The 19,241-nt window shown below is 34.4% G+C and overlaps 3 protein-coding genes across 5 annotated transcripts; 1 reads left to right on the top strand and 2 right to left on the bottom strand.

The window, feature by feature from the left end:
• The first annotated feature begins 507 nt into the window (after positions 1 to 507).
• On the top strand, positions 508 to 1,132 carry LOC130814243 (egg cell-secreted protein 1.4-like). The gene has a single exon (XM_057680326.1). The coding sequence runs from the start codon at positions 587 to 589 to the stop codon at positions 1,004 to 1,006; it is 420 nt and encodes a 139-aa protein (XP_057536309.1). The 5' UTR covers positions 508 to 586; the 3' UTR covers positions 1,007 to 1,132.
• LOC130814229 (serine/threonine-protein phosphatase 5) lies at positions 1,064 to 15,564 on the bottom strand. 3 transcript variants are annotated; one of them, XR_009042345.1, is made up of 14 exons: positions 15,188 to 15,564; positions 13,628 to 13,773; positions 12,794 to 12,963; positions 12,468 to 12,539; positions 11,342 to 11,492; positions 8,269 to 8,377; positions 7,986 to 8,103; positions 6,335 to 6,482; positions 5,812 to 6,060; positions 4,950 to 5,075; positions 4,763 to 4,863; positions 3,634 to 3,708; positions 2,990 to 3,524; positions 1,064 to 1,094 (listed from the first exon to the last, which is right to left on the bottom strand). XR_009042345.1 is itself a non-coding variant. In XM_057680311.1 (14 exons), exons 2-14 carry the CDS (start codon positions 13,704 to 13,706, stop codon positions 3,465 to 3,467), a joined length of 1,614 nt encoding a protein of 537 aa, XP_057536294.1. In that variant the 5' UTR covers positions 13,707 to 13,773; positions 15,188 to 15,448; the 3' UTR covers positions 2,540 to 3,464. The 3 variants fall into 3 exon arrangements, 2 of the variants coding, with proteins under 2 accessions (XP_057536294.1, XP_057536300.1); XM_057680311.1 differs by lacking the exon at positions 1,064 to 1,094 and adding an exon at positions 10,593 to 10,748 and having other exon boundaries at positions 2,540 to 3,524; positions 15,188 to 15,448; XM_057680317.1 differs by lacking the exon at positions 1,064 to 1,094 and having other exon boundaries at positions 2,564 to 3,524; positions 15,188 to 15,444.
• A 2,346-nt stretch (positions 15,565 to 17,910) lies between these two features.
• Positions 17,911 to 18,618, bottom strand: LOC130797277 (protein ALP1-like). Its single transcript, XM_057659862.1, has 2 exons — positions 18,486 to 18,618; positions 17,911 to 18,395 (listed from the first exon to the last, which is right to left on the bottom strand). The coding sequence occupies exons 1-2, from the start codon at positions 18,616 to 18,618 to the stop codon at positions 17,911 to 17,913; spliced, it is 618 nt and encodes a 205-aa protein (XP_057515845.1).
• Positions 18,619 to 19,241: the final 623 nt, after the last annotated feature.

Here is a 19,241-nt window from a genome sequence, read left to right on the forward strand (position 1 = left end):
GTCCACTATTTTGGGATGTGATCTCATCTCTTTAACACTTCTTTACTCAATATATATGCTCTCTTTTATTTGTAAAACGACTCTACCACTTTAACCCTCTCAATTCAACTTCTTAATCCCCGTATCACTCCCAACGTACCAATTCTTCACTTCATCTTAACTTCCTACCTCTTCAATTCTTCCTTCCCAATTATCTAAATCTAAATCTAGAAAAAGTTAAAAATACTTAAACCTAAGGAATAGGTTTCCTCATTTATGTCATTCATCTTCACTTCCCCCCTCTTCAATTCTTCCCTAAAGATTGTAAAGTTTAAGCAATCAAATCAAAGCTAAATGTAAATTAAGAAGTAACAACCGTCATAATCACAATTAAGTATAATAATAATAATAATAATCTTACTGAACTCTGTAACAGACAAACAAAAATTAAGCCAGAAAGCCAATCATCTCCTCACAATTTACTACCTATTAACCTCTCATCTTCCAACCCAACCCCCTTGGCCTCTATATAAATCAATCAACAAACTCAATTCCATCATCCATCATCTACACTTCTCTCATTCAATCAATCAAATCCTTATAATACATGATGGGCATCAATTACTGCATTTTTGTGCTCTTAGTCATAGCATTCCTGATGCATAATGCTCCTACAGCAGCAAGAAACCTCTGTATTTCTACTGATAATGATACTAATTCGAGTGTCTTAGACCTCGCGACAAGATTGCAAGCACGTAGTACCAACGATACTAATACGACTGATTGTTGGACTGCCTTGTCGAATCTGAGAACATGCTCAAATGAGATTGTTGGGTTCTTCCTGAATGGATATACTGAAATCGATGCTCCATGCTGTGACGCCATTGAAGTAATCGTCCACCATTGTTTGCCATCTATGCTAAGCGTGCTTGGTTATAGTGTCGAAGAAGGGAACTTGCTTGCTGCCTATTGCTCCAAGATTTCTGCAACACTTGAATCTAAATCTACTAATGACATTCACGGATAAACCATTACCCATCTTGCTTTCTACTTTGTTTGATTTCTTGTTATGTTTTTTTCCTTGTTTGTTCTGTTATCTGTTAGTATGATCACATCTGAATCTGAATAAAATTGTGACTGTTAGATTCCTTGTTTTGAGGATACTTTTTTTTAGTGTATGATTGTTTAATTGAGCCTTATCTTCACATATGAATGCAGTAATGAATCAGCAAAAAAACACTTCAATTAAAGGCAGGGTAAATAATTCAGACAATAATATAGGCTATGAGTATATGACTTATGACTTATATGAGTCTATAGACTATGATTGTTCATACAGTTATATGACAGTTTCACCGAGAAATACGTCTTATACATAGGTTAATAAACTCCTTATTTGAGGTCATCTTAGTGAGAGACGGTCTCTTACAAAAATAGCTATTGTTCAAATAGCTCTCCATGGTTTAGGAAAAACTTTGCATTTCACTTGTACATGTTTTACATGTGAAACATGTGCATTAATATTCAACAAAAATCTCCTGTTATACATTGTATACTCTTAAGATTTAGGGCCAAAGATTTACACATATTTGAAAGAAAGGGAAGGGAAGGAAGTGGAGGGGAGAAGGAAGTGGAGGGGAGGGAAATGTTTCTTTTAAATGTTAAAATGATTTGTTTTTTAGAGTTCATTTTCCAATTCCATTTCCTTCATTTTCCTCCCTTCCTGTTTTGGTATTTAGACGAGCCAAATGCAATCCCTCTATTTCCAAGACTTTTCTTTCCCTCCATTTAAGATGACTTATTAAATCACATGCACTAGATGAATGAATTTAGATCCCGGTATATACACTTTATCAGTTAAAATATAGAAAAATTATTAGCAATTACATTAAATTAATTAGCAAACTAAAAGACATTATTATAATCAAAGTTCAAGTTGATAATACTTTCATCAACTTGTAAATTATCCTCACATATCACAATTTGTTGATCATCAAACTGTTGCATCACATTGTCAATAATAAAACCTTCAAAATATAATCACAATCAATTGAAAATTTAATCAAACGAATATCAATATCACTTAAAATATAGAAAGTTAAAATCGACATTCATAATAAAATACGTTAGTTAAATGATAGTATTGTTTGAATATAATACTGCATCAAATTCATTTATTTTTGAGAGTTTTTGTTTCAATTGAATAATTCAACCTATTTAGCAAACTCTAGGTTTCCAATCAGTAGATTTTATCGCGATTTGGATTTTGTGTTTTGACGGAATGGGATGTTCTATTTTAAATCAGGTAAGATGATGTATTTATCGTGCGTTATTATGGATTTTTTAAAATCTAAGTTGGGCTGAAAATTAGGCTACTCGAATAAGTATGCCGGTTGCACAAGAGAACGGCTGAAAAGCTTATAAACTCTATGTATAAGAGACAATCTCAATAGGAACTACAAAGTATATGTAAAACTCTCCCCTTGTCAAAAAAATATTCAAGTTTCATACTCCCTCCGAATCAATTTAGATGTCCCATTTGCTTGGGCACGGTTATTAAGAATGGTGTAGGGTCCATTAAAAAGAGTAAGTAGCGAAGGGTAAGTAGTAAAAGGTAGTTGAGTAAGTAAGATATATGAAGGTATATATGTAATTACTTGTGTGAATTAAGGATATTTAGGTAAAAAAAGATTGACAAAAATAAAAATGGGACAACTAAAAAGACTTTGCCAAATAAGGAAATGGAACAACTAAATTGATTCGGAGGGAGTATTAGTTAATATTTATTCTTATAACTCAACACCTCTAACAATATTACTAATCACGGTGGACAGTGCGGGTAGAATGGCACACGAGACGCCCTGGCACAACCCATCTAAAAGATGACACGACATTGAATGTGGCATGACTTAACATGTCAGGCCTTAACACAACACAACTTGACACAAGACGCAATAGGACAACCAAGCACGACATGATTTCCATGTTAATTTTAATAATCACAACTTACAGGTATGACAAAGGCCGAAAAAGCAAGGTCGTGTAGGCAAACGGACCCGCATAAAAGGTAATCTTAAACGGGTTCGCAATGGAGCGAAATCATAGTCAGAGACACAAAAAACTGTCTGCTTGGTTTCTGCAACTTGGCTCCAAAAATACTTTCATTGATGCACAAATCCAAAGAATATATTGAAGCATCGTTTGCCTGGAAATTATTTTTGAAGACATTTTGGAACAATCAATAATATCTGAAAAAAAACACTATAATAAATTATAAAAAGAAAAAGAAAAAGAAAGGCCACAGTTTTACATGGCACTAATAACTAATTCACCACAACATGTAGGGTGAGTAATCTGGAACCAAAAATGTAGAAGAGATAGGAGTTCAACCCAGAAAAGTGGTTCCTGTATCACGCTTTTCACACTGTTTTTCGCTCGAATGTTGTACACAATAATGTAGCTAAACTTCACCATGTCTCCGATAATCATGAAAACATTCTAAGGAAGTTGTTGGCATATGCCATCGGTTTGACATCAGGGTGAGACTGCAATAATACAAGAAACAACATATTTCAAAATCGCAGGGATGAGAATGGAATTGTGTACTTAGCACAAGCAGGACATATCAGCAGAAAATGGAGAAAAGCTACTTACTACGGCAGAAAATGTAACAATGTTTGGCTTTAACTCTGGGGCTTCAAACCGGATCAACGCACCCTTGTTGCCCATCTACAAAGATGACAACGATCAGTGAAAAACTAGTAAATTTCATCTATAGCCCAAACTGTAGCAAATCCAGACCATATTACAGCAATAATACATTACTCTAGTGCCACCATGGGGTTCCCGCCTAAGCGAGGGTTTTTTTATTGGGGGGAGAGGGGGGAGCGGATATACGCAACCCTTCCCCTTGTAAAAACCACATTTGCTTCCGTTTGAAGCTTGATTGCAAACATCATCTACAGTGTCATAGAATCAGAAACACACATGTTTTACAAGTTTTACTAAGCCAGCTTATAAAGCAAAACGTATCCTTTGAACTTTATCATGCTTGAAATTGGGCAAGGAAGAAATAAAGTAAAACTAAGTATATTATGGTACTCAGAGGTGGGAAACAAAGGAAGAATGCTGTTGCAAAGGGGAAAATTTGTTTTGATGTGAGGGAGGGAGGGGTCAATTCCCTAATTTCAGGGGTAAATATAGAGGGGATATATACACCCCCTTCTCCCAAACACACAAAAAAAGGGGGAAATAATCATACATCTCCATCTTCATCATTCTACATCCATTTCAATTCTTATAACTTCATCTCTTCTTACTTTTACCTTATTAGTTTGACTTTATTGAAAATACTAATCAACTCCCCTATACAGCATGCCTTTAGAGAAGAATTCACTTGCATATGCAATAAAATAACAAACTGATAAAAATAGCAAAATTTTAAAACAGAAAAATAGAGCGAGATCAACAAATCATGACATCCAAATTGAAATATTTGGATCATTATGGACTATATTAAAATTTGATCTCTAAAATGTGATTTTCAAACTCACATGCTAAAAAATAAGGGCTCATTAAAATATGTGCGATTCTTATCTATGTGAAGCAAATGAAGCTTGAAAGTTATGGTCAACTGGAAACATACCCTTCGTTATAACTGGAAACATACCCTTCATTATTCATGTGAAGCAAATGAAGCACACACCACAATTGACATCAATTGCTTTAACAATTCGAAAATAACTTTTAAGAGCTTCGTGCAAGTGAAAAATGAGCGAGTTACCTGATCACAATAGTTTGGTGCAGAAAAAACCGTAATCAGTTTTCCATCATGCTCGATTTCGTACCCTTCGTCTTTCACTTCATGGGATCGCACTACTAAATCTGGAAGAGTTAACATGACCACAGATTTAAGACATATATTCAGTCATATTTTCACAAAAATAACATTGAAATCAAAATCTATGTACCTAAATTGTTGTCCTGCAGAAACCTTTCTGTGACATCGGGACCAAACGAAAGTCCAACACCACGTTTACTGGGACCCCTTCCAGGTAAGTGTTGCGGATCACTCCACAATACTTCACACATCAATCCTGTAATTCCCAAAAATAGAAAATTCATGTACAGGAATCCCATGACACGCATAGCATCAGAAATCACAACAAACCTACAGCTTTTTCCCTTTTTAGGAAGATAGCCTTCAGTTCATATGTTATTGGGAATCTAAATCCCTTCATTGGTGGAGTCAATGTTCAATTCAAAGGCATCTCCCCTGCTTATATATTTCTACAAGACAAACTCAACTCAACGAGGAAATAACTAAGGAAACAAATTTAAAATATAGATAATAAATGTTTTTAAAATGTCATGTTTCTCCATATAGGACAGAGTTTATGAATAAGTTCTCACAGTTCACTCTCTTGTCTATCCCAGCCCTCCCAAGAAAAAGTGAATTGTTCAGTGAGTTTTCTTATATTTTCATGTAACATGATCTAAAAGCTAAAATCAAGAATCAGATAAGAACATACAAAATAATGTAATTGAACAGTTTGTACAATGAGAAAATATTGGTCATCTAAAAGCTAGATGGATACTCAGTCCCTTGCTCCCACATCAAAAGCACAGAAAACATAGAAACGGAAGACATCACAATAGATTCATAAAGTTGAATTCTCATCATAGCATCTCAAGAAAATATCTGAAGTGCATATTCAATTTATAAGCTTTCATGGTCAACTTGAGATTTCAATGAGTACAAGACAACGCAAATAAAAAAAAAAGAAAAAAAAAGCAGATGTCATTGGGAACAAAATACCCCCATGTCGTTACCTTCTTCGGGAGGTTCGCAAAATCGATCAATTGCTCTAATGTCAGAAAGCTTTACACCGTCTACACTGAAAAGACCACCATGGACTACAAATACCTTCTCATTTATGACATGCGCCAGAGGTAAACAACAAAAGACTTCGGCAAAAAGCTCAACAAATGTGTCATTCAGCTTGGACTTGACTTCCCCCTCGAATCCATATATTTTATTCATACTCCTGCTCTCGTGATTACCTCTAGATAGATACATAGCTGGCATGTAAAAGGAAAGCAAGTCAATGGAGAAACAGCATCATTACCTTCTAGTCAGATTGCCAAGATATAAAGCAAACATAATAACATGTTCTAGAGTGTAAACTAAGAACAAAATTTTGAGGTCAGACTTACTGCTAGTGTTATAGCAAGCACTAATCAGGAACTGAACACAGGACAAACAATTCTGACCATGGATGAAGAATAACAATCGAAAACACTCCTCACAATTCACAAATAAGAAAAAGATGTCAAAAAGGTCATGAGGATTTACCTGAAGGGCACATGCACTTAAATGCAAAAAGTGTTAGAATAACCTCTAGGGAGAAGGAACCTCTATCCACAAAGTCACCATTAAATAAATATGGATTGTCTTCTGAAGGGAGCCCATTGAGCTCAAATATATGTATAAGATCATAAAACTGCAAGATATAGAAAAATATTTCAATTACGGTGATACAAGGGAAGCAAATACCATAATGTACCAAAATAAATCCACATCAGAGATTGTGAAAAATCAAGTAGAGTAACAACTAATGGGGAACAATTAGTATGCATATTGAGAATTTCTTTGGGATCAATAATCCGAAATAGTGGGGAGATTGATGAAGAAAATAATGCATCAAATTCAAGCTAGAAGGCTTAAATGGAGAGCAGTCATCGGGGTGCTATGTGATAGGAATTTCCCACCTAGATTAGACAGTAAATTGTACCGAGTTGTAATTTGACCCATCTTGTTTTATAGGAAAGTGTTGTTCGATTAAAAAATATATGGGTATAAGATGGATGAAGCAGAGATACAATTCTTAGGGTGGAGTGCGGACACACAAGAATGGAAAAAATTAGGAACCAAGTTTTGAGAGAGAGAGAGAGGGTAGAAGTTGTAGATTGAGATTATCATGTGCAAAGGAAGTCCATCGGCGCACCTATGATAAGGTTGGAAAGCATCACGGTTGATTGAAAGATATGTCGTGGTAGGCATACAAAAATGTGTGAGGAGCAAATTACAAATGACATAAGCGAGTTGCACCTCTTTAAGGACTTAAACTAGTTCGACATGTCCTATTTGTGTCGGAGACCAAGGATAGTCACCTAAGCCTATACTTATGTCATATATGCGTTGTATATTGTTCTAGCCTTTATGAATGTTTTTATATTTCTTTGATCAAAGTTATTAGCCTTAATTTTGATTTTGCATCGCCTTGTCTTGTTTTTGGTTGTCTTGTCTTGTTTTGCTTTCCTTTGTAGATGTTTCTTAAGTAGAGAGACTCTTTAGTTGCATCCTCCTTCATGGATAGGGTTTGTTGTCTTCCATCCCTCTCCAAACCCTATCATAGTTTCTATAAGTGGGATACATTGGTTATGATAAGATTATGGGTTCTTAGATTCTTGAAATCTTTTGAGCTCCGTAAAATATAAGATTTTATGACTCAATAGCATAAATTAAGTGTTAGATTTCCATATTTCAGATACTTTAAGAAGCAAAGTCATAGTGCATATTCTTCTTAAGGATAACAAGCAATTTAGGGTGAGGAACATAGATTAGAATTTAAATATTTGTGTAAGTAGTATTTTCATGAAAACAACAATGTCTAGCAGTAAGAGGTAAATGGATAGGAAATTAAGCCATGGTAGATAAAAGCAAGCCATCAAAATTATGTTGGAGTGGTCACAAAGAAAATGCCACAGACGTCAAGAGTAAAAGAAGAAAAAAGAGAAACAAAAAAAAAAAAAAAAGAAAAGAAATTTGTTAATTTTAGTCAATACAGTTTTAGTTAAAAAAAACCTTGCATCAAATGGTAAACTGGTTTAGTCACACTGATAACATGAGGATCAATTTCCCTCCAATAAGATTAGAAGAAAACCTTTTAGATGTCATCATTACCATCCATAAGAAATATTAGAAGGTAGTTGCCAGAAATTACCTGACCATGTACATCACCACACACAGTAAAATGCTTGTCATCTGGAACAGTTATATCAACAAGAGAAGGCAAGGCACGAAGCAATTCCCTAGTTTGCAAGACTATCTGGAATGCATATCTTAATAACAAGAAAAAAATCCATTAAAAGTTCTATACAAAACAAAACAAAAAAACTGCTCAATGTCTTTTACAAAATTTTTTATCATCTCTTTCAGAAGAAATAAAATAAATAAAGGAAAAATAAAAAACCTGTAAGACTATCATATTAGCATCTTAAATATACCTCTTATGCAAACATTTCTGATTTTTGAAATCCTCCATCATTTTCTTGACAAACTCCAATGTTACTGTATCTCCCTCTATCCTAGCCCCAGAATATTGTGGTTCAACCTCTGAGACAATCAAAATTAACGCATCATATATTATATGTCCAAAAGAGATAAACAATGATAAGTTCAATATTTAATTTCCTGATCTAGATTCTAGATTCAACTAGTGAAACTGCAGCCAATGCAACCAAAAATGGTCAGCCATAAACAGTATTGTGTAAAGATTGGAATTACACGAGTAAATTCATAAGCCTCTTCCTAGTTCTAATTCAAGGTTACTAATTTACCATCGCCCCTAAGAATAGTAGGTTGGAACAAGCGGATTTTAGGCAATTTAAGTACAATTTAGGTGCATTGTGAATCCAGAGTTTCATGCAAATAATTAGGTCACAAAGATTCAAAATACCATTATATGTGTGCATATGTTGTGTAGGTTTTAAGAGTAGAAAAGCTTTTAGAACATATATATAAGTGAAAAGGATGAGCAATAGAAGGAAAAAAAAAACCTTTGATCCCCTAAACACATAAATAGCATGAACTCTCATTCTGGGCTATAAATTACTAGTAGAAATAAAAATGGGCTATAAATTATTTTGGCAAGAGGTGTTCATTCGGATCATCAGGTCGATTTCGGGTCTCGTGTTTTGGGTCGGTTCAAAATCGAGTCTTGTGTCCACAATACATTGATTTTACATAATTTTAAATGTATTTAGAAGTCGTATCAAGTTGAGTTCGGCTACAAGGTCAGATCATACACCTCTATTTTTGGCACACAAAGTAAATAAAAGATTTGCTTCATCGGCAAAGAAATATCAAAATCAAAGAGGCCCACTATTGTAAAACCTAGTATTAAAAGAAAAGAAGGCGTCAATCCTAGAATATCAGATGGAAGAGAAAAGAAGAGAAAAAAAGAGAAGCAACCCTAGAAAAATCAAGAAGAGAAGTAAAAAGGCCAAAAACGAAGAAGACATAGGAAGAGAAGTAAAAAGATATAGTATCCAAAGAATAAAGAAGAAGAACCCACACTAACGTAGAAAATGGAGGAAGATAAAAGAAAAGAAAAGAAAAAGTACCAAGTGTGGTGAAGGCATTCGGAGAGAAGTTTATTGCAAGCAAATCCATATTTTTCGCTTTTCTCTATTTCTCTCTTTGAAACAAGAGCAAATCCTTTTTTTATCCTCTCTCATCAAAGAAAACGTGACTCCTTTCTCTATATTTCTATATTGTTATCACATGATGTTTGATACAAAAAGTTCAAAAACAACATCTTTGTTATTATTAACAAACGTAAGGTTGCATACATCCCACCTACCGAAACCCACCTAAGTGAGAACCATTAATGGCATTTGTTTAATGGAACAACATAAAGAAAAAATGACATTCAGTTGACACAAACTCTTTTGAAAATAAGAATGAAGACAAAATACCTATATATACATACACAAAAGTCTTGAATTAATGAATTGAAGAGTTGAGTATTTGGCGTCTAGTTGTCTTGTTTTGACTTTTATGGGTGAAAAGTAAATTTAGCTTAGTTCTTTTCTTCATTCAAAATTCAATTTCATAAAATAGATTTATTTGCATGTACTAAGTCGTGTGGTAAAAGATGAAAATTTGAATTTCGGAGTTTGCATGTCATTTACTTAATACCATTATTGGCTTAAATAGATGAACTCCTTTCGTCGAAACTGTTATGCAATCTCAGATTGGATCAGGACATCTAGATATAGAACTAGAAGTGCCCAACATCAAGTAAGAATCAAAAAACATTTCCAGCCTATGTTACTCAGCCTCTTCATTTTGCTTCTCATACCCCGTTTCCGACCTCTGATGCTCGGACATTGGTATGGCACTTAGATGCTTCATTTTAGGCGTAAAAATTGAATATTTAGATGTATCCGACACTTGGACATGTACCAGTATCTATTATTAGTGCCCGAGTTCAAGTAACATTGCTTCCAACTATTAAGGGGAGGCTGCATTCATAGCTTTTAAGGAGTTAAAGTCTGGCAGAGACTCGATCAGTTTAGAGTGGTCTAGAGAATAAAAAGATATATAAGACGCCAAAAGAATGGATGAAATGCTTAGCCAGGCAGCAGTTCTTATTAGAAAGTCTTTGCTGGTTCTAATAGAAAGTCCTCAAAAGTCTTTAGCTTCTAACCTCCTAGTTTCACCCACGATTCCAAGAACAGCTTGCACACAGAACCTCAATGGAATTAACATTTTAAATTAAGAATAAATCAATAGCTAAGGGGTTGTCCAAATAATGAGACCATACGTGCCAAAGGGAAAACAATGACCATGATAGATGCTGCCAAAGTCATAATTGCTAACACAGCTCCAACTGACATAAACTTTGAAGCCATCAACGCAGCAGCCAGAATCACTGCCCCAGCAGCAGACAACAAAATTGAACGGCTGGTCATTCTTGCCACTGCCACAAGAATACCACCATAACTTGAGAGAGACTACAATGTTTTACTTTTTCCCAAAAATATATATTGATATCATTTCAACCCGTTCATTATATCGTTAACATTCTGCCACCTCACAACACCACAATTCAATTATTCCTTTATTTTATAAAGAACCACCATTTAGTTCTTAACAGTACATGTTACAGTAAAGGGATGCCAATAACTGCCTGAATGGTAATTTCAATATTTAGCAAATAAGACAAATCATGAACATTAAATGCAAAAATATTATCACAAAATTATCCCACATAAGATAAGCACCAAAGTTGATTTTTTCCATTTGTAATTCTTGAATTATAACACATTTTTCACATGAAAAGATCTTTCAATTGCATAGATTAAAAATTTTAAGAGATTCGGATACTTAACAAACCAAGAATATGTACATAGATCTTTGGAGATGCTTTTATCGATAAAATCAGGAAATTGACAAACATCCACACAAAAAAATCGACATACACCTATGATACCGTAACGGCACTACTTTAATATGGTACTAAAGTAAAGCATTAAAAATGAAATCAATCACGATACTTGTAAAGGGGATTACCAATAGAATGAAAGTCAATTGATTCAGCAATAGATCGCCTTTCAGCCTCCGGAACAGCAATAGCCTCCTCAAATTTTAGCTTCATCACAGCCTTTTCACATTCTTTCAATTTCTTCGCAGCATCAGGATCATTCGGGCATAATCTTTTTACCTGAATCAACAAATATATACAATATATATTTCATATGAAACCACTCAGAAAAGAAGCAACCAAGAAGTATGTTCAACCATCAAGCTTCCTTGGACAGTGAAAGTGTTTGCTACTGATTTCAAAACATTCAGCATGTAAGAAAAAAATAAAAGAAGATAAATAGGGCTATTTACCCAAAACATTACAGTAAAAGGGACCCTAAGAAGAAAGGATAGCAGACCAACAAAAGATGCCATAAACAAATCCCAACTTCAATTGACGTAATGCCTAAAATGGATGAAAATTTGTAAGCACTAAATATGAAAAAATCGGATTTTACAGATTAGTACGCGGGATAAGGATTAGGAATTGGTGTTAATAATTCATAATTTCATTGCAATCCCTTTTTCCATGTATGCGGATAATGAGACAACAATATTACTATAATACCCCTTCTCAAATAGTTTACTATAGCAGATGAAAGAGAAAATGTGAGGAATGGCATCATTAAATAAATGACGGATTTTTTTTACATATGTAGTTGAATTTTAACAACCCCCCACAAAAAAGGTATCATTTCATGGGGGCTAAATGATCCCCATCTCCAATCCACTTCCCAATCCTTGATAGCAACAGTGAGAATTGGTGTTTAAAAATTCGTAATTTTATTGCAATCCCTTTTTTTTATGTATGCGAATAATGAGACAACAATATTACTATTACACCCCTTCTCAAATAGTTTAGTACGGCAGACGAAAGAGAAAAATGTGAGGAGGGGATAGAGTTGCAAATGATCCTCATCTCCAATCTACTTCCCAATCCGTAAAAGCAAATGAGAGAATTCAACCATATTAGTATTATAGCTCCCATTTGCGGGAATACATTCAAGAGTGATAGAGTTGCAGAGCTAAAAAAATATTATAGACGCAAAAGCAAAAGGCATTGACAAATGGAAGCAATACTCTCGATGAAGCTACCGAGTTCAAAACCAATTACCTGTTGAAAATCCTTAAGAGCCTCTTTGAACTTTCCCATTGCAAGCAAAGCTGCCCCTCTCCTATAATAACCCTGTTTTGCACCAGCACGAAAAAATTGGCAATGCAATTAAAATAAGAGGACAACTAATATTATGAGTTGTATCTTCATAGAAAAAATAAAATTATCAACATTCAATGATCCAAACTAACAACGTGAAAGCCTTAATTTCAATATCAATATTCATGATCAATATGAGAAAACAATGGAAATTGAAATAAATATTTGAAAATACAACAAAAAAATAAGGATCTCCAAAGTGAAAATTGGAATTCAAAGCATCATGCCTTTGAGTACTTGGAATCAATTTCAATAGCCTTTGTTGCATCATGTATAGCACTTCCATATTCTTCCAATTTGGTGTGCGCAAATGCCCGATTTGCCCAGTAAACAGCATTTTGATTGTTTAGTTCAATTGCTTGAGAGTACAAATCAATAGCTTGAGAATATTTGTGATCTGAAAATGTAGAGTCGCATTATTAACGAGAAAGAACAAAGCAACACAGCCTGAGAAGTATCCCCTCAAGATTTCAGAATGCATTACAAAACAATTCAGGGGTATAAGCAAAAGCAAACGACGTTTAACTAATTAAAATGGATTCAATATATCCAAATTTGGCAACTATGGGTGTATATCGGAGAAAGTGTCTGACTTTTCTATATTAAATTGTATAGAAGATAAAAACTATCAAGGCTATCCACACAAACTTTTAAACTACTCGTATGGCCCATTGGTTGTCATTATCGGTATTAAATGGTGGAAATTGTAATAGAAAGATAGCGCAATTTAGTTGGAAAATCTCTTGATGAATTTAGTGGTTATGCTTGTTTCACTTCAATCATCTTATTTTTTTCACAAAATTCATTCTAATACATTATCACTTGAAGACGTAGTGTTTGGTGGTACTAGAATATTTTGAATAAAAAACTTTTTTTATGATCAAAATTTTATTACCATGGAAATAACATGGTACATTTCATGAAAACTTTACACTACGAATCATTCCCATTGCGACCATTTAGTACCAACAGCCAAATGCGCCGTTAAGGTAAGCATTACCATTTACCATGTTATACGAAATTCAGTATCTTAAGCAATTTATAACACTAAAAAACAGTACCTTTAAAAGCTTCATTAGCCAAACACTTGAGTTCTTCAGCACGCGATGCTATTGAACTTTCAGATTCCATAGTGGGCATAGAAATAAGAAATGCACTTAGTCTAAAGCTGTTCAGCAGGCAGCTCCCATACAGCTGCTTACTAGAACTGTCAACAAAAATAAAGTCAAAAGCAATAAAATTAAAAGTGTATACGTTTAAAGCAAAGTAGAATTTGCAAGTATGAAAAGAAGCATCCAACAAAATTAATATGCCTAATTCATAAAGGGGTGAAATAATCAGTATCAACACATAATTATCTGTATTCAGATGATCAGATCAGACAAATACAATTTAAGAAAGGAAGGAGGGACAAGAGGTAACATTAATAGTGGTATGCAGAAAGTTTAAACATGTTATCACAAAAACATTTTACATTTTATACGTAAAATTCTTTCACATTTCTTTATACTTTGTGTCTTCCTACAACCACTTAGTTCAAACACTCCAAGGCCCTAGACATTTTTATTACTATAAATTGGAAAGATTGCTAGTCCCTCCAATGCATAGCGTAAAAACAGTGTCACAACGCATTGCGTCGGCTGCGTTACAATGGTTTTCAAAAAAAAAAAAAAACCGATATTATTAGATCATTATAGTTCTTTGTCAATTCATTCTGAATTGAACCAAAGATTTATATTTTTTGATTTGTGATTATAAATTTATAATGGACTAGAGTATAATGCCTCTTCGAAACCTGTGTGATTTATATTTATGTGAACGTTGTTTGCTATCAAGGGTAAATAGGAGTTATTATAATGAGATGATGAAATGCTATATTTTATGATCATTATCATACTATTTCATTAAGGGTTATAATATAAGTAGTTGTAAGGCCTGTTAATAAGTTGGGAAATTATATATGTAGTTGTAAGGTTATATAAGCATTAACTAAACATACAGCTTTATTAAGTTGGGAAATTATTATGTGGTCAGGCTGTAAAAATCACTAATTATATTAAACGAGCATGTGCATTAAGTAGGGAAATTATCAAGAATCGGGGCTTCTTTCGGTTGGAGCAAGAATCACTATCCTCGGGTAAGGTCCTAGGTTAGATTTTCGCCTAGCCCTCCCTTCCCTCAACCTATGGCTGTAATAAGAAAATGGAAAATTATCACCAAATCACAAGACAATTGGTATAATTAATAATTCATATTTCTATTTTTAACTCCTTATCCATACTACTTCCATTTTCCTTTTTATCAAACATGCGGAATATCAAATTGAACCACACCATCCAATAGTCAAAAGAGATTAAAAAATTGACCAAAAAACTGCAGGCATTTAGCTTAAACACAAGAGCAAAAATCATGGGGAAATATCACAAAGCTAAGTTTGATATTCTACTCCAAGAAGATCTAGATTTCTTTGACAAACATTTCATCCAGAGTCCTGACCCATGAGATGAAGAGCAAAAAAGAAGTGCTCAAAATACAATAATACAGAATAAGAAAACAATCAAGAACAAAAGAATTCGATTGAGAAACAAAATTTTAAAAAAAAATCTAGAAAGAATGCTTACAGAGATGATAAGAAACGGATTCACCAAAGCAAAAAAGGCAGAGGAAGATTTCAAAGGAGGATAAATGAGTGCGGACTGAGGCTTAGGAATTGGGAGGGAAATATGAACCGAACCCTAATTAAGGAGGTTTTTAGCAGGAATGCTTGAAAATGCTAAACTGGAAGTGGTTGTTGGGAGAAGGAAACCGCGGTTTTGGGTAACCCAGAATGCACGTACCCACCCGGATCACTAGTAAGTTCAAAAGGCGGCTACCTGATCCTCAATTACGGGGTAACCTATTTAGAGTTGGGCATCGGGCAATGGGCATAGGCAGGACCTGCACATGGGTGGCACCATGGGTATTGGGCATCGCTTGATATGACACGGTCCCTTTGAATCCGTCTCACAGTGAGATGAGTTCATACAAAAGGTCTATTATACTAAAAGTTTCTATAATTGAGCTATTTATATCAAGTATGGGGCATGTTTCACGGTGAAACCATCCTATACAGCAATTTGTGTATAACTAAGATTTTTGATTTTTTTTCAAGATAAGTGATATTCTCAGTGTTATATAGAATTAGTCGTAAGTATAAATAGACCGGAAAATGAGATAAAGCAATAAAAGTATGGAGTAAATTTTATGGAGAAGTGGGAGAAATATTTATACGAGATATCAAAGTAATTTAAATGTGTGGATAGGATTAAAGAAAAAGTGTGGTCATGGGTAAAAATGAAAATAGGGAATATACTAGTCCGTTTGGATTGAGTATAAATATTTAAGGTGGTAAATAAAAGTCAAAATATGAAAACAAAGTTAGTTAAATAAATGATTAAAGAAATTTAATTGTTGAAGAGGTGAAAGAACTCGATACAAAGTAATGAAAAATGGATGACTTAACAATTAGGGGGCGTTTGGTTCAAGCAAGGGAAACGGAATAGAAACAACAAAGGGAAACTAGGAGAAAGGAAAGGAAAAACACAGGATTCCCCAATTTGTTTGGTTCGTGTCAGAAAGGGAATTGAATTAACTACGATTCCGTTTGTTGTAGTTTGGTTCAAAACAAGGAATCATATTTTTTTCCAGCCTTTTCCTTTCATCCTAACATATACTTCGTATAATTTGTATTACACATGCCACTATTGATTCAAAGCAAAGATAAATTTCAACACACAAATTTGAGCCATAATATTTGTCATAATAGAAATACTTGTCGAAAACATGGTCTTACATAATGTTTAGTCAAGCCTACATTCATCCAAAATATAGTCTTACATAATATTATGTACTCCGTACAAAGTAGCAACCTAAACCCAAAATATTACATAGGCTGCTTGCAATCTAGCATTTCTAGACATGAACCCAAAAAAACCAAGTCAATTTAACCTCCATTTCTAGACATGAACCCAAAAAAATCCAAGTCAACTTACCCATAATATATACCCATGCCAACTAACCCATTGTCATAATGTCAACTAACCCAAAATATTACAAAGCTAGGACAATTAACCTGAACTACCCATATTAGTTGAAGTCAGAAGACCTTGAACATACTCATTCTTCAAGGCCGAAGGGCAATTGAAGAAGACAATCAACTTGTGCGGTTGAGCAATGAGGATGTTGGCTGCCTCCAAAGCTTGGGTAGGTAATATGCCATCCAATTGAAGTATTTCACCTAACACTTTGTTGTTCTTATCGGTCATCTCTTGCTCACGATCATCAGCACGAACCCAAACATTAGCCATGGTAGAAAGATGATTGTTCATCTCTTTCATGAAAAGTTGCAAGCATGCCTCTGGATTATTCTCACCTGACTTTGTAGCACCCTTCTTTTTAGTTTTCTCCCTTTTGAGCTTCTTAGATGGAGGGGCAAATTCAATTGTTTGTGTCGAACCAATATCATCTTCCTCCGAGTCAATATCAACTTTCACGTTAGCACTGTCCTCTTTTTCTATGTTAATAACAGCTTCCTAAAAACCCTCAGCAGGCTTCCCAGTTGCATAATCCTCGCCATATATCTCCATCATGACATTTAGATGAGGGAAAGCTACGCCATACAAGTTCTTGCAAGAAGGGTGAGTCTGAAAATAAAAAAATACCAAGAAAAGTCACTGCATAGTGCTGGGAAAAAACAGAATAAGTGAGGAGAAAAAATTTACCATGCAGAAGTCATCATACACAGATCGCTCAACAGATATTATGTGCCTCTCATCATCCCATTTGAAGCCTTTGTACCCAACATCAAAAGAATTGCCCTAAATTTTCCCACAAAAGTCTTGAGCCTGGAATCAATGTGAGGTGAAGCTTTAAGCCCACAACCCGGCATTGCTTTTCCAATCAACTCTTCCAAGCGAACCATGTAACCATTTCTAAATTCATTCTCACATTTCCAATCTGGATCAACAGATAACTCATGAAGTGCTTGAACTAGAGCTTTGTCCTCCTCACCACTCCAAAATCTTTTATGCCGACCTCGTCCACCCATGTTGTTGTTGCCAGTAGTAACTCCAGCACTACCACTACTTTCCTCCATCCTATTATAATGCTCAATTTCAATAAAATATTAAAAAGATATTAGAAAACAGAAAACATAATTAATGTCAGAATAACATATTAATATGAGAATTCATGTCTACATCTTAGTTCATTTGTAACACAGTAGTACAAACATTAAAAAAATACAGCAACTAAAACATCGAAGGAACTATTGCATCTACAACAATACAAACATCAAAGTCACATATCATTGATCATCCCGTTGTCGTCGAGCTCGCCAATTTTTGAACATAGTTTGAACCATTCCATTTCTGAAATTTGTCCATGGATCAGAAACATTAATAGAAGTTATATACTCAACTCCTAAGTCATCATCATCTTCACTAACATCAAGCTCTTCATCATCATCCGAAATATCCTCATAAATCGATCCTGGTGGCATATATTTTTTAATTAAATTATGAAGTAAACAGCAAGCTAGGACAATTCGGCCTTGAGTTTGCAAACTAAACCATGATGGACTCCTAAGAATACCCCATCTCCCTTTCAATAATTCAAAGCACCTTTCAATCACATTTCTAGCACTTGCGTGTCTTAAGTTGAAGTACTCTTCTGCACTTCGTGGTTGTCGGTTGCCGTTCCTCCATTCTCTAAGGTGATAAAGTTGTCCTCTATGTGGTGTAAGAAATCCTTCTCCATTAGTATATCCACCATCACATAAATAATAACAACCTTTGAAACATGAAAATAAGTTTATATCACACACTTAAAATTTTAGATTTTGAAGTATTCTGTGGAAAAAAAACAGTTTTAATTAGTTACCTCTTGGCACTTTTAACCCATTAGGCCTAGAAATAGCATCTCGAAGTACTCGACCATCAAGCGCTGAACCCTCCCAACCAGGTAGTACATATATAAATTCTAACTCAGGTGAACACACTCTTAAAACATTCATGGCAAGGCTACCTTTTCAAGTTCGATATTTTGATCGATCCTTACTAGGTGGTACTGTCACATTAATCATCGTGCCATCAAGTGCACTTAAACAATTCTACAACAACAACATAAATTAGTTTCCTCAATGACACTATATCTTTAAACTAGATTGTATGTATGTTACCTTGAAATACTTCCACTTATCGTCTTCGCAATCTTCAGTTATTGGAGAAGGTTTCTTAAGTAACACATCATGTAATTTTAGAATGGCCGTTAAACACAAATGAAATTGTCTACCAACGGTTTCTCCACTTCTGTAAAAGTAAGAACTAACGCCTCTATTTTTCTTATGGTGAGATATTGTGTATAAGAATATTGCAACAATCTCCTCCACAGTCATATTTCTAGAGTCACTCAAGCCTCCAATATCTCTAACCAACTCACAAATTTACTAAAAGCAAATCGATTCATACGAAGATGGCTTCTACACAAAACATCACTATAACTTATTATTCGATTTAAATTAATCATTCTCAGTTTTCTTCGACTCCTTTTGTTTCTTTCCAAAAGACTCGAGTTGTTCAATGTATTACTCATGGAATACCACATCAAATAGACCAAATTAACCACAATAATCATGTC

The sequence above is a fragment of the Amaranthus tricolor genome, chromosome 1 (assembly GCF_026212465.1).
Source record: "Amaranthus tricolor cultivar Red isolate AtriRed21 chromosome 1, ASM2621246v1, whole genome shotgun sequence".
Taxonomy (NCBI): Eukaryota; Viridiplantae; Streptophyta; class Magnoliopsida; order Caryophyllales; family Amaranthaceae; genus Amaranthus; species Amaranthus tricolor.

Coding starts and splice junctions, on each gene's coding strand:
- LOC130814229 (XM_057680311.1), bottom strand. CDS start 13,706: ATGCCCACTATGGAATCTGAAAGTTCAATAGCATCGCGTGCTGAAGAA. Junction 12,540..12,793: donor TTGATTCCAAGTACTCAAAG/GCATGATGCTTT, acceptor GGTGCAAAACAG/GGTTATTATAGGAGAGGGGC. Junction 8,378..10,592: donor CATTGTTTTCCCTTTGGCAC/GTATGGTCTCAT, acceptor TGATTGTCTCAG/AGGTTGAACCACAATATTCT.
- LOC130797277 (XM_057659862.1), bottom strand. CDS start 18,618: ATGAATGTTTTAAGAGTGTGTTCACCTGAGTTAGAATTTATATATGTA. Junction 18,396..18,485: donor TGGGTTAAAAGTGCCAAGAG/GTAACTAATTAA, acceptor CATGTTTCAAAG/GTTGTTATTATTTATGTGAT.
- LOC130814243 (XM_057680326.1), top strand. CDS start 587: ATGATGGGCATCAATTACTGCATTTTTGTGCTCTTAGTCATAGCATTC.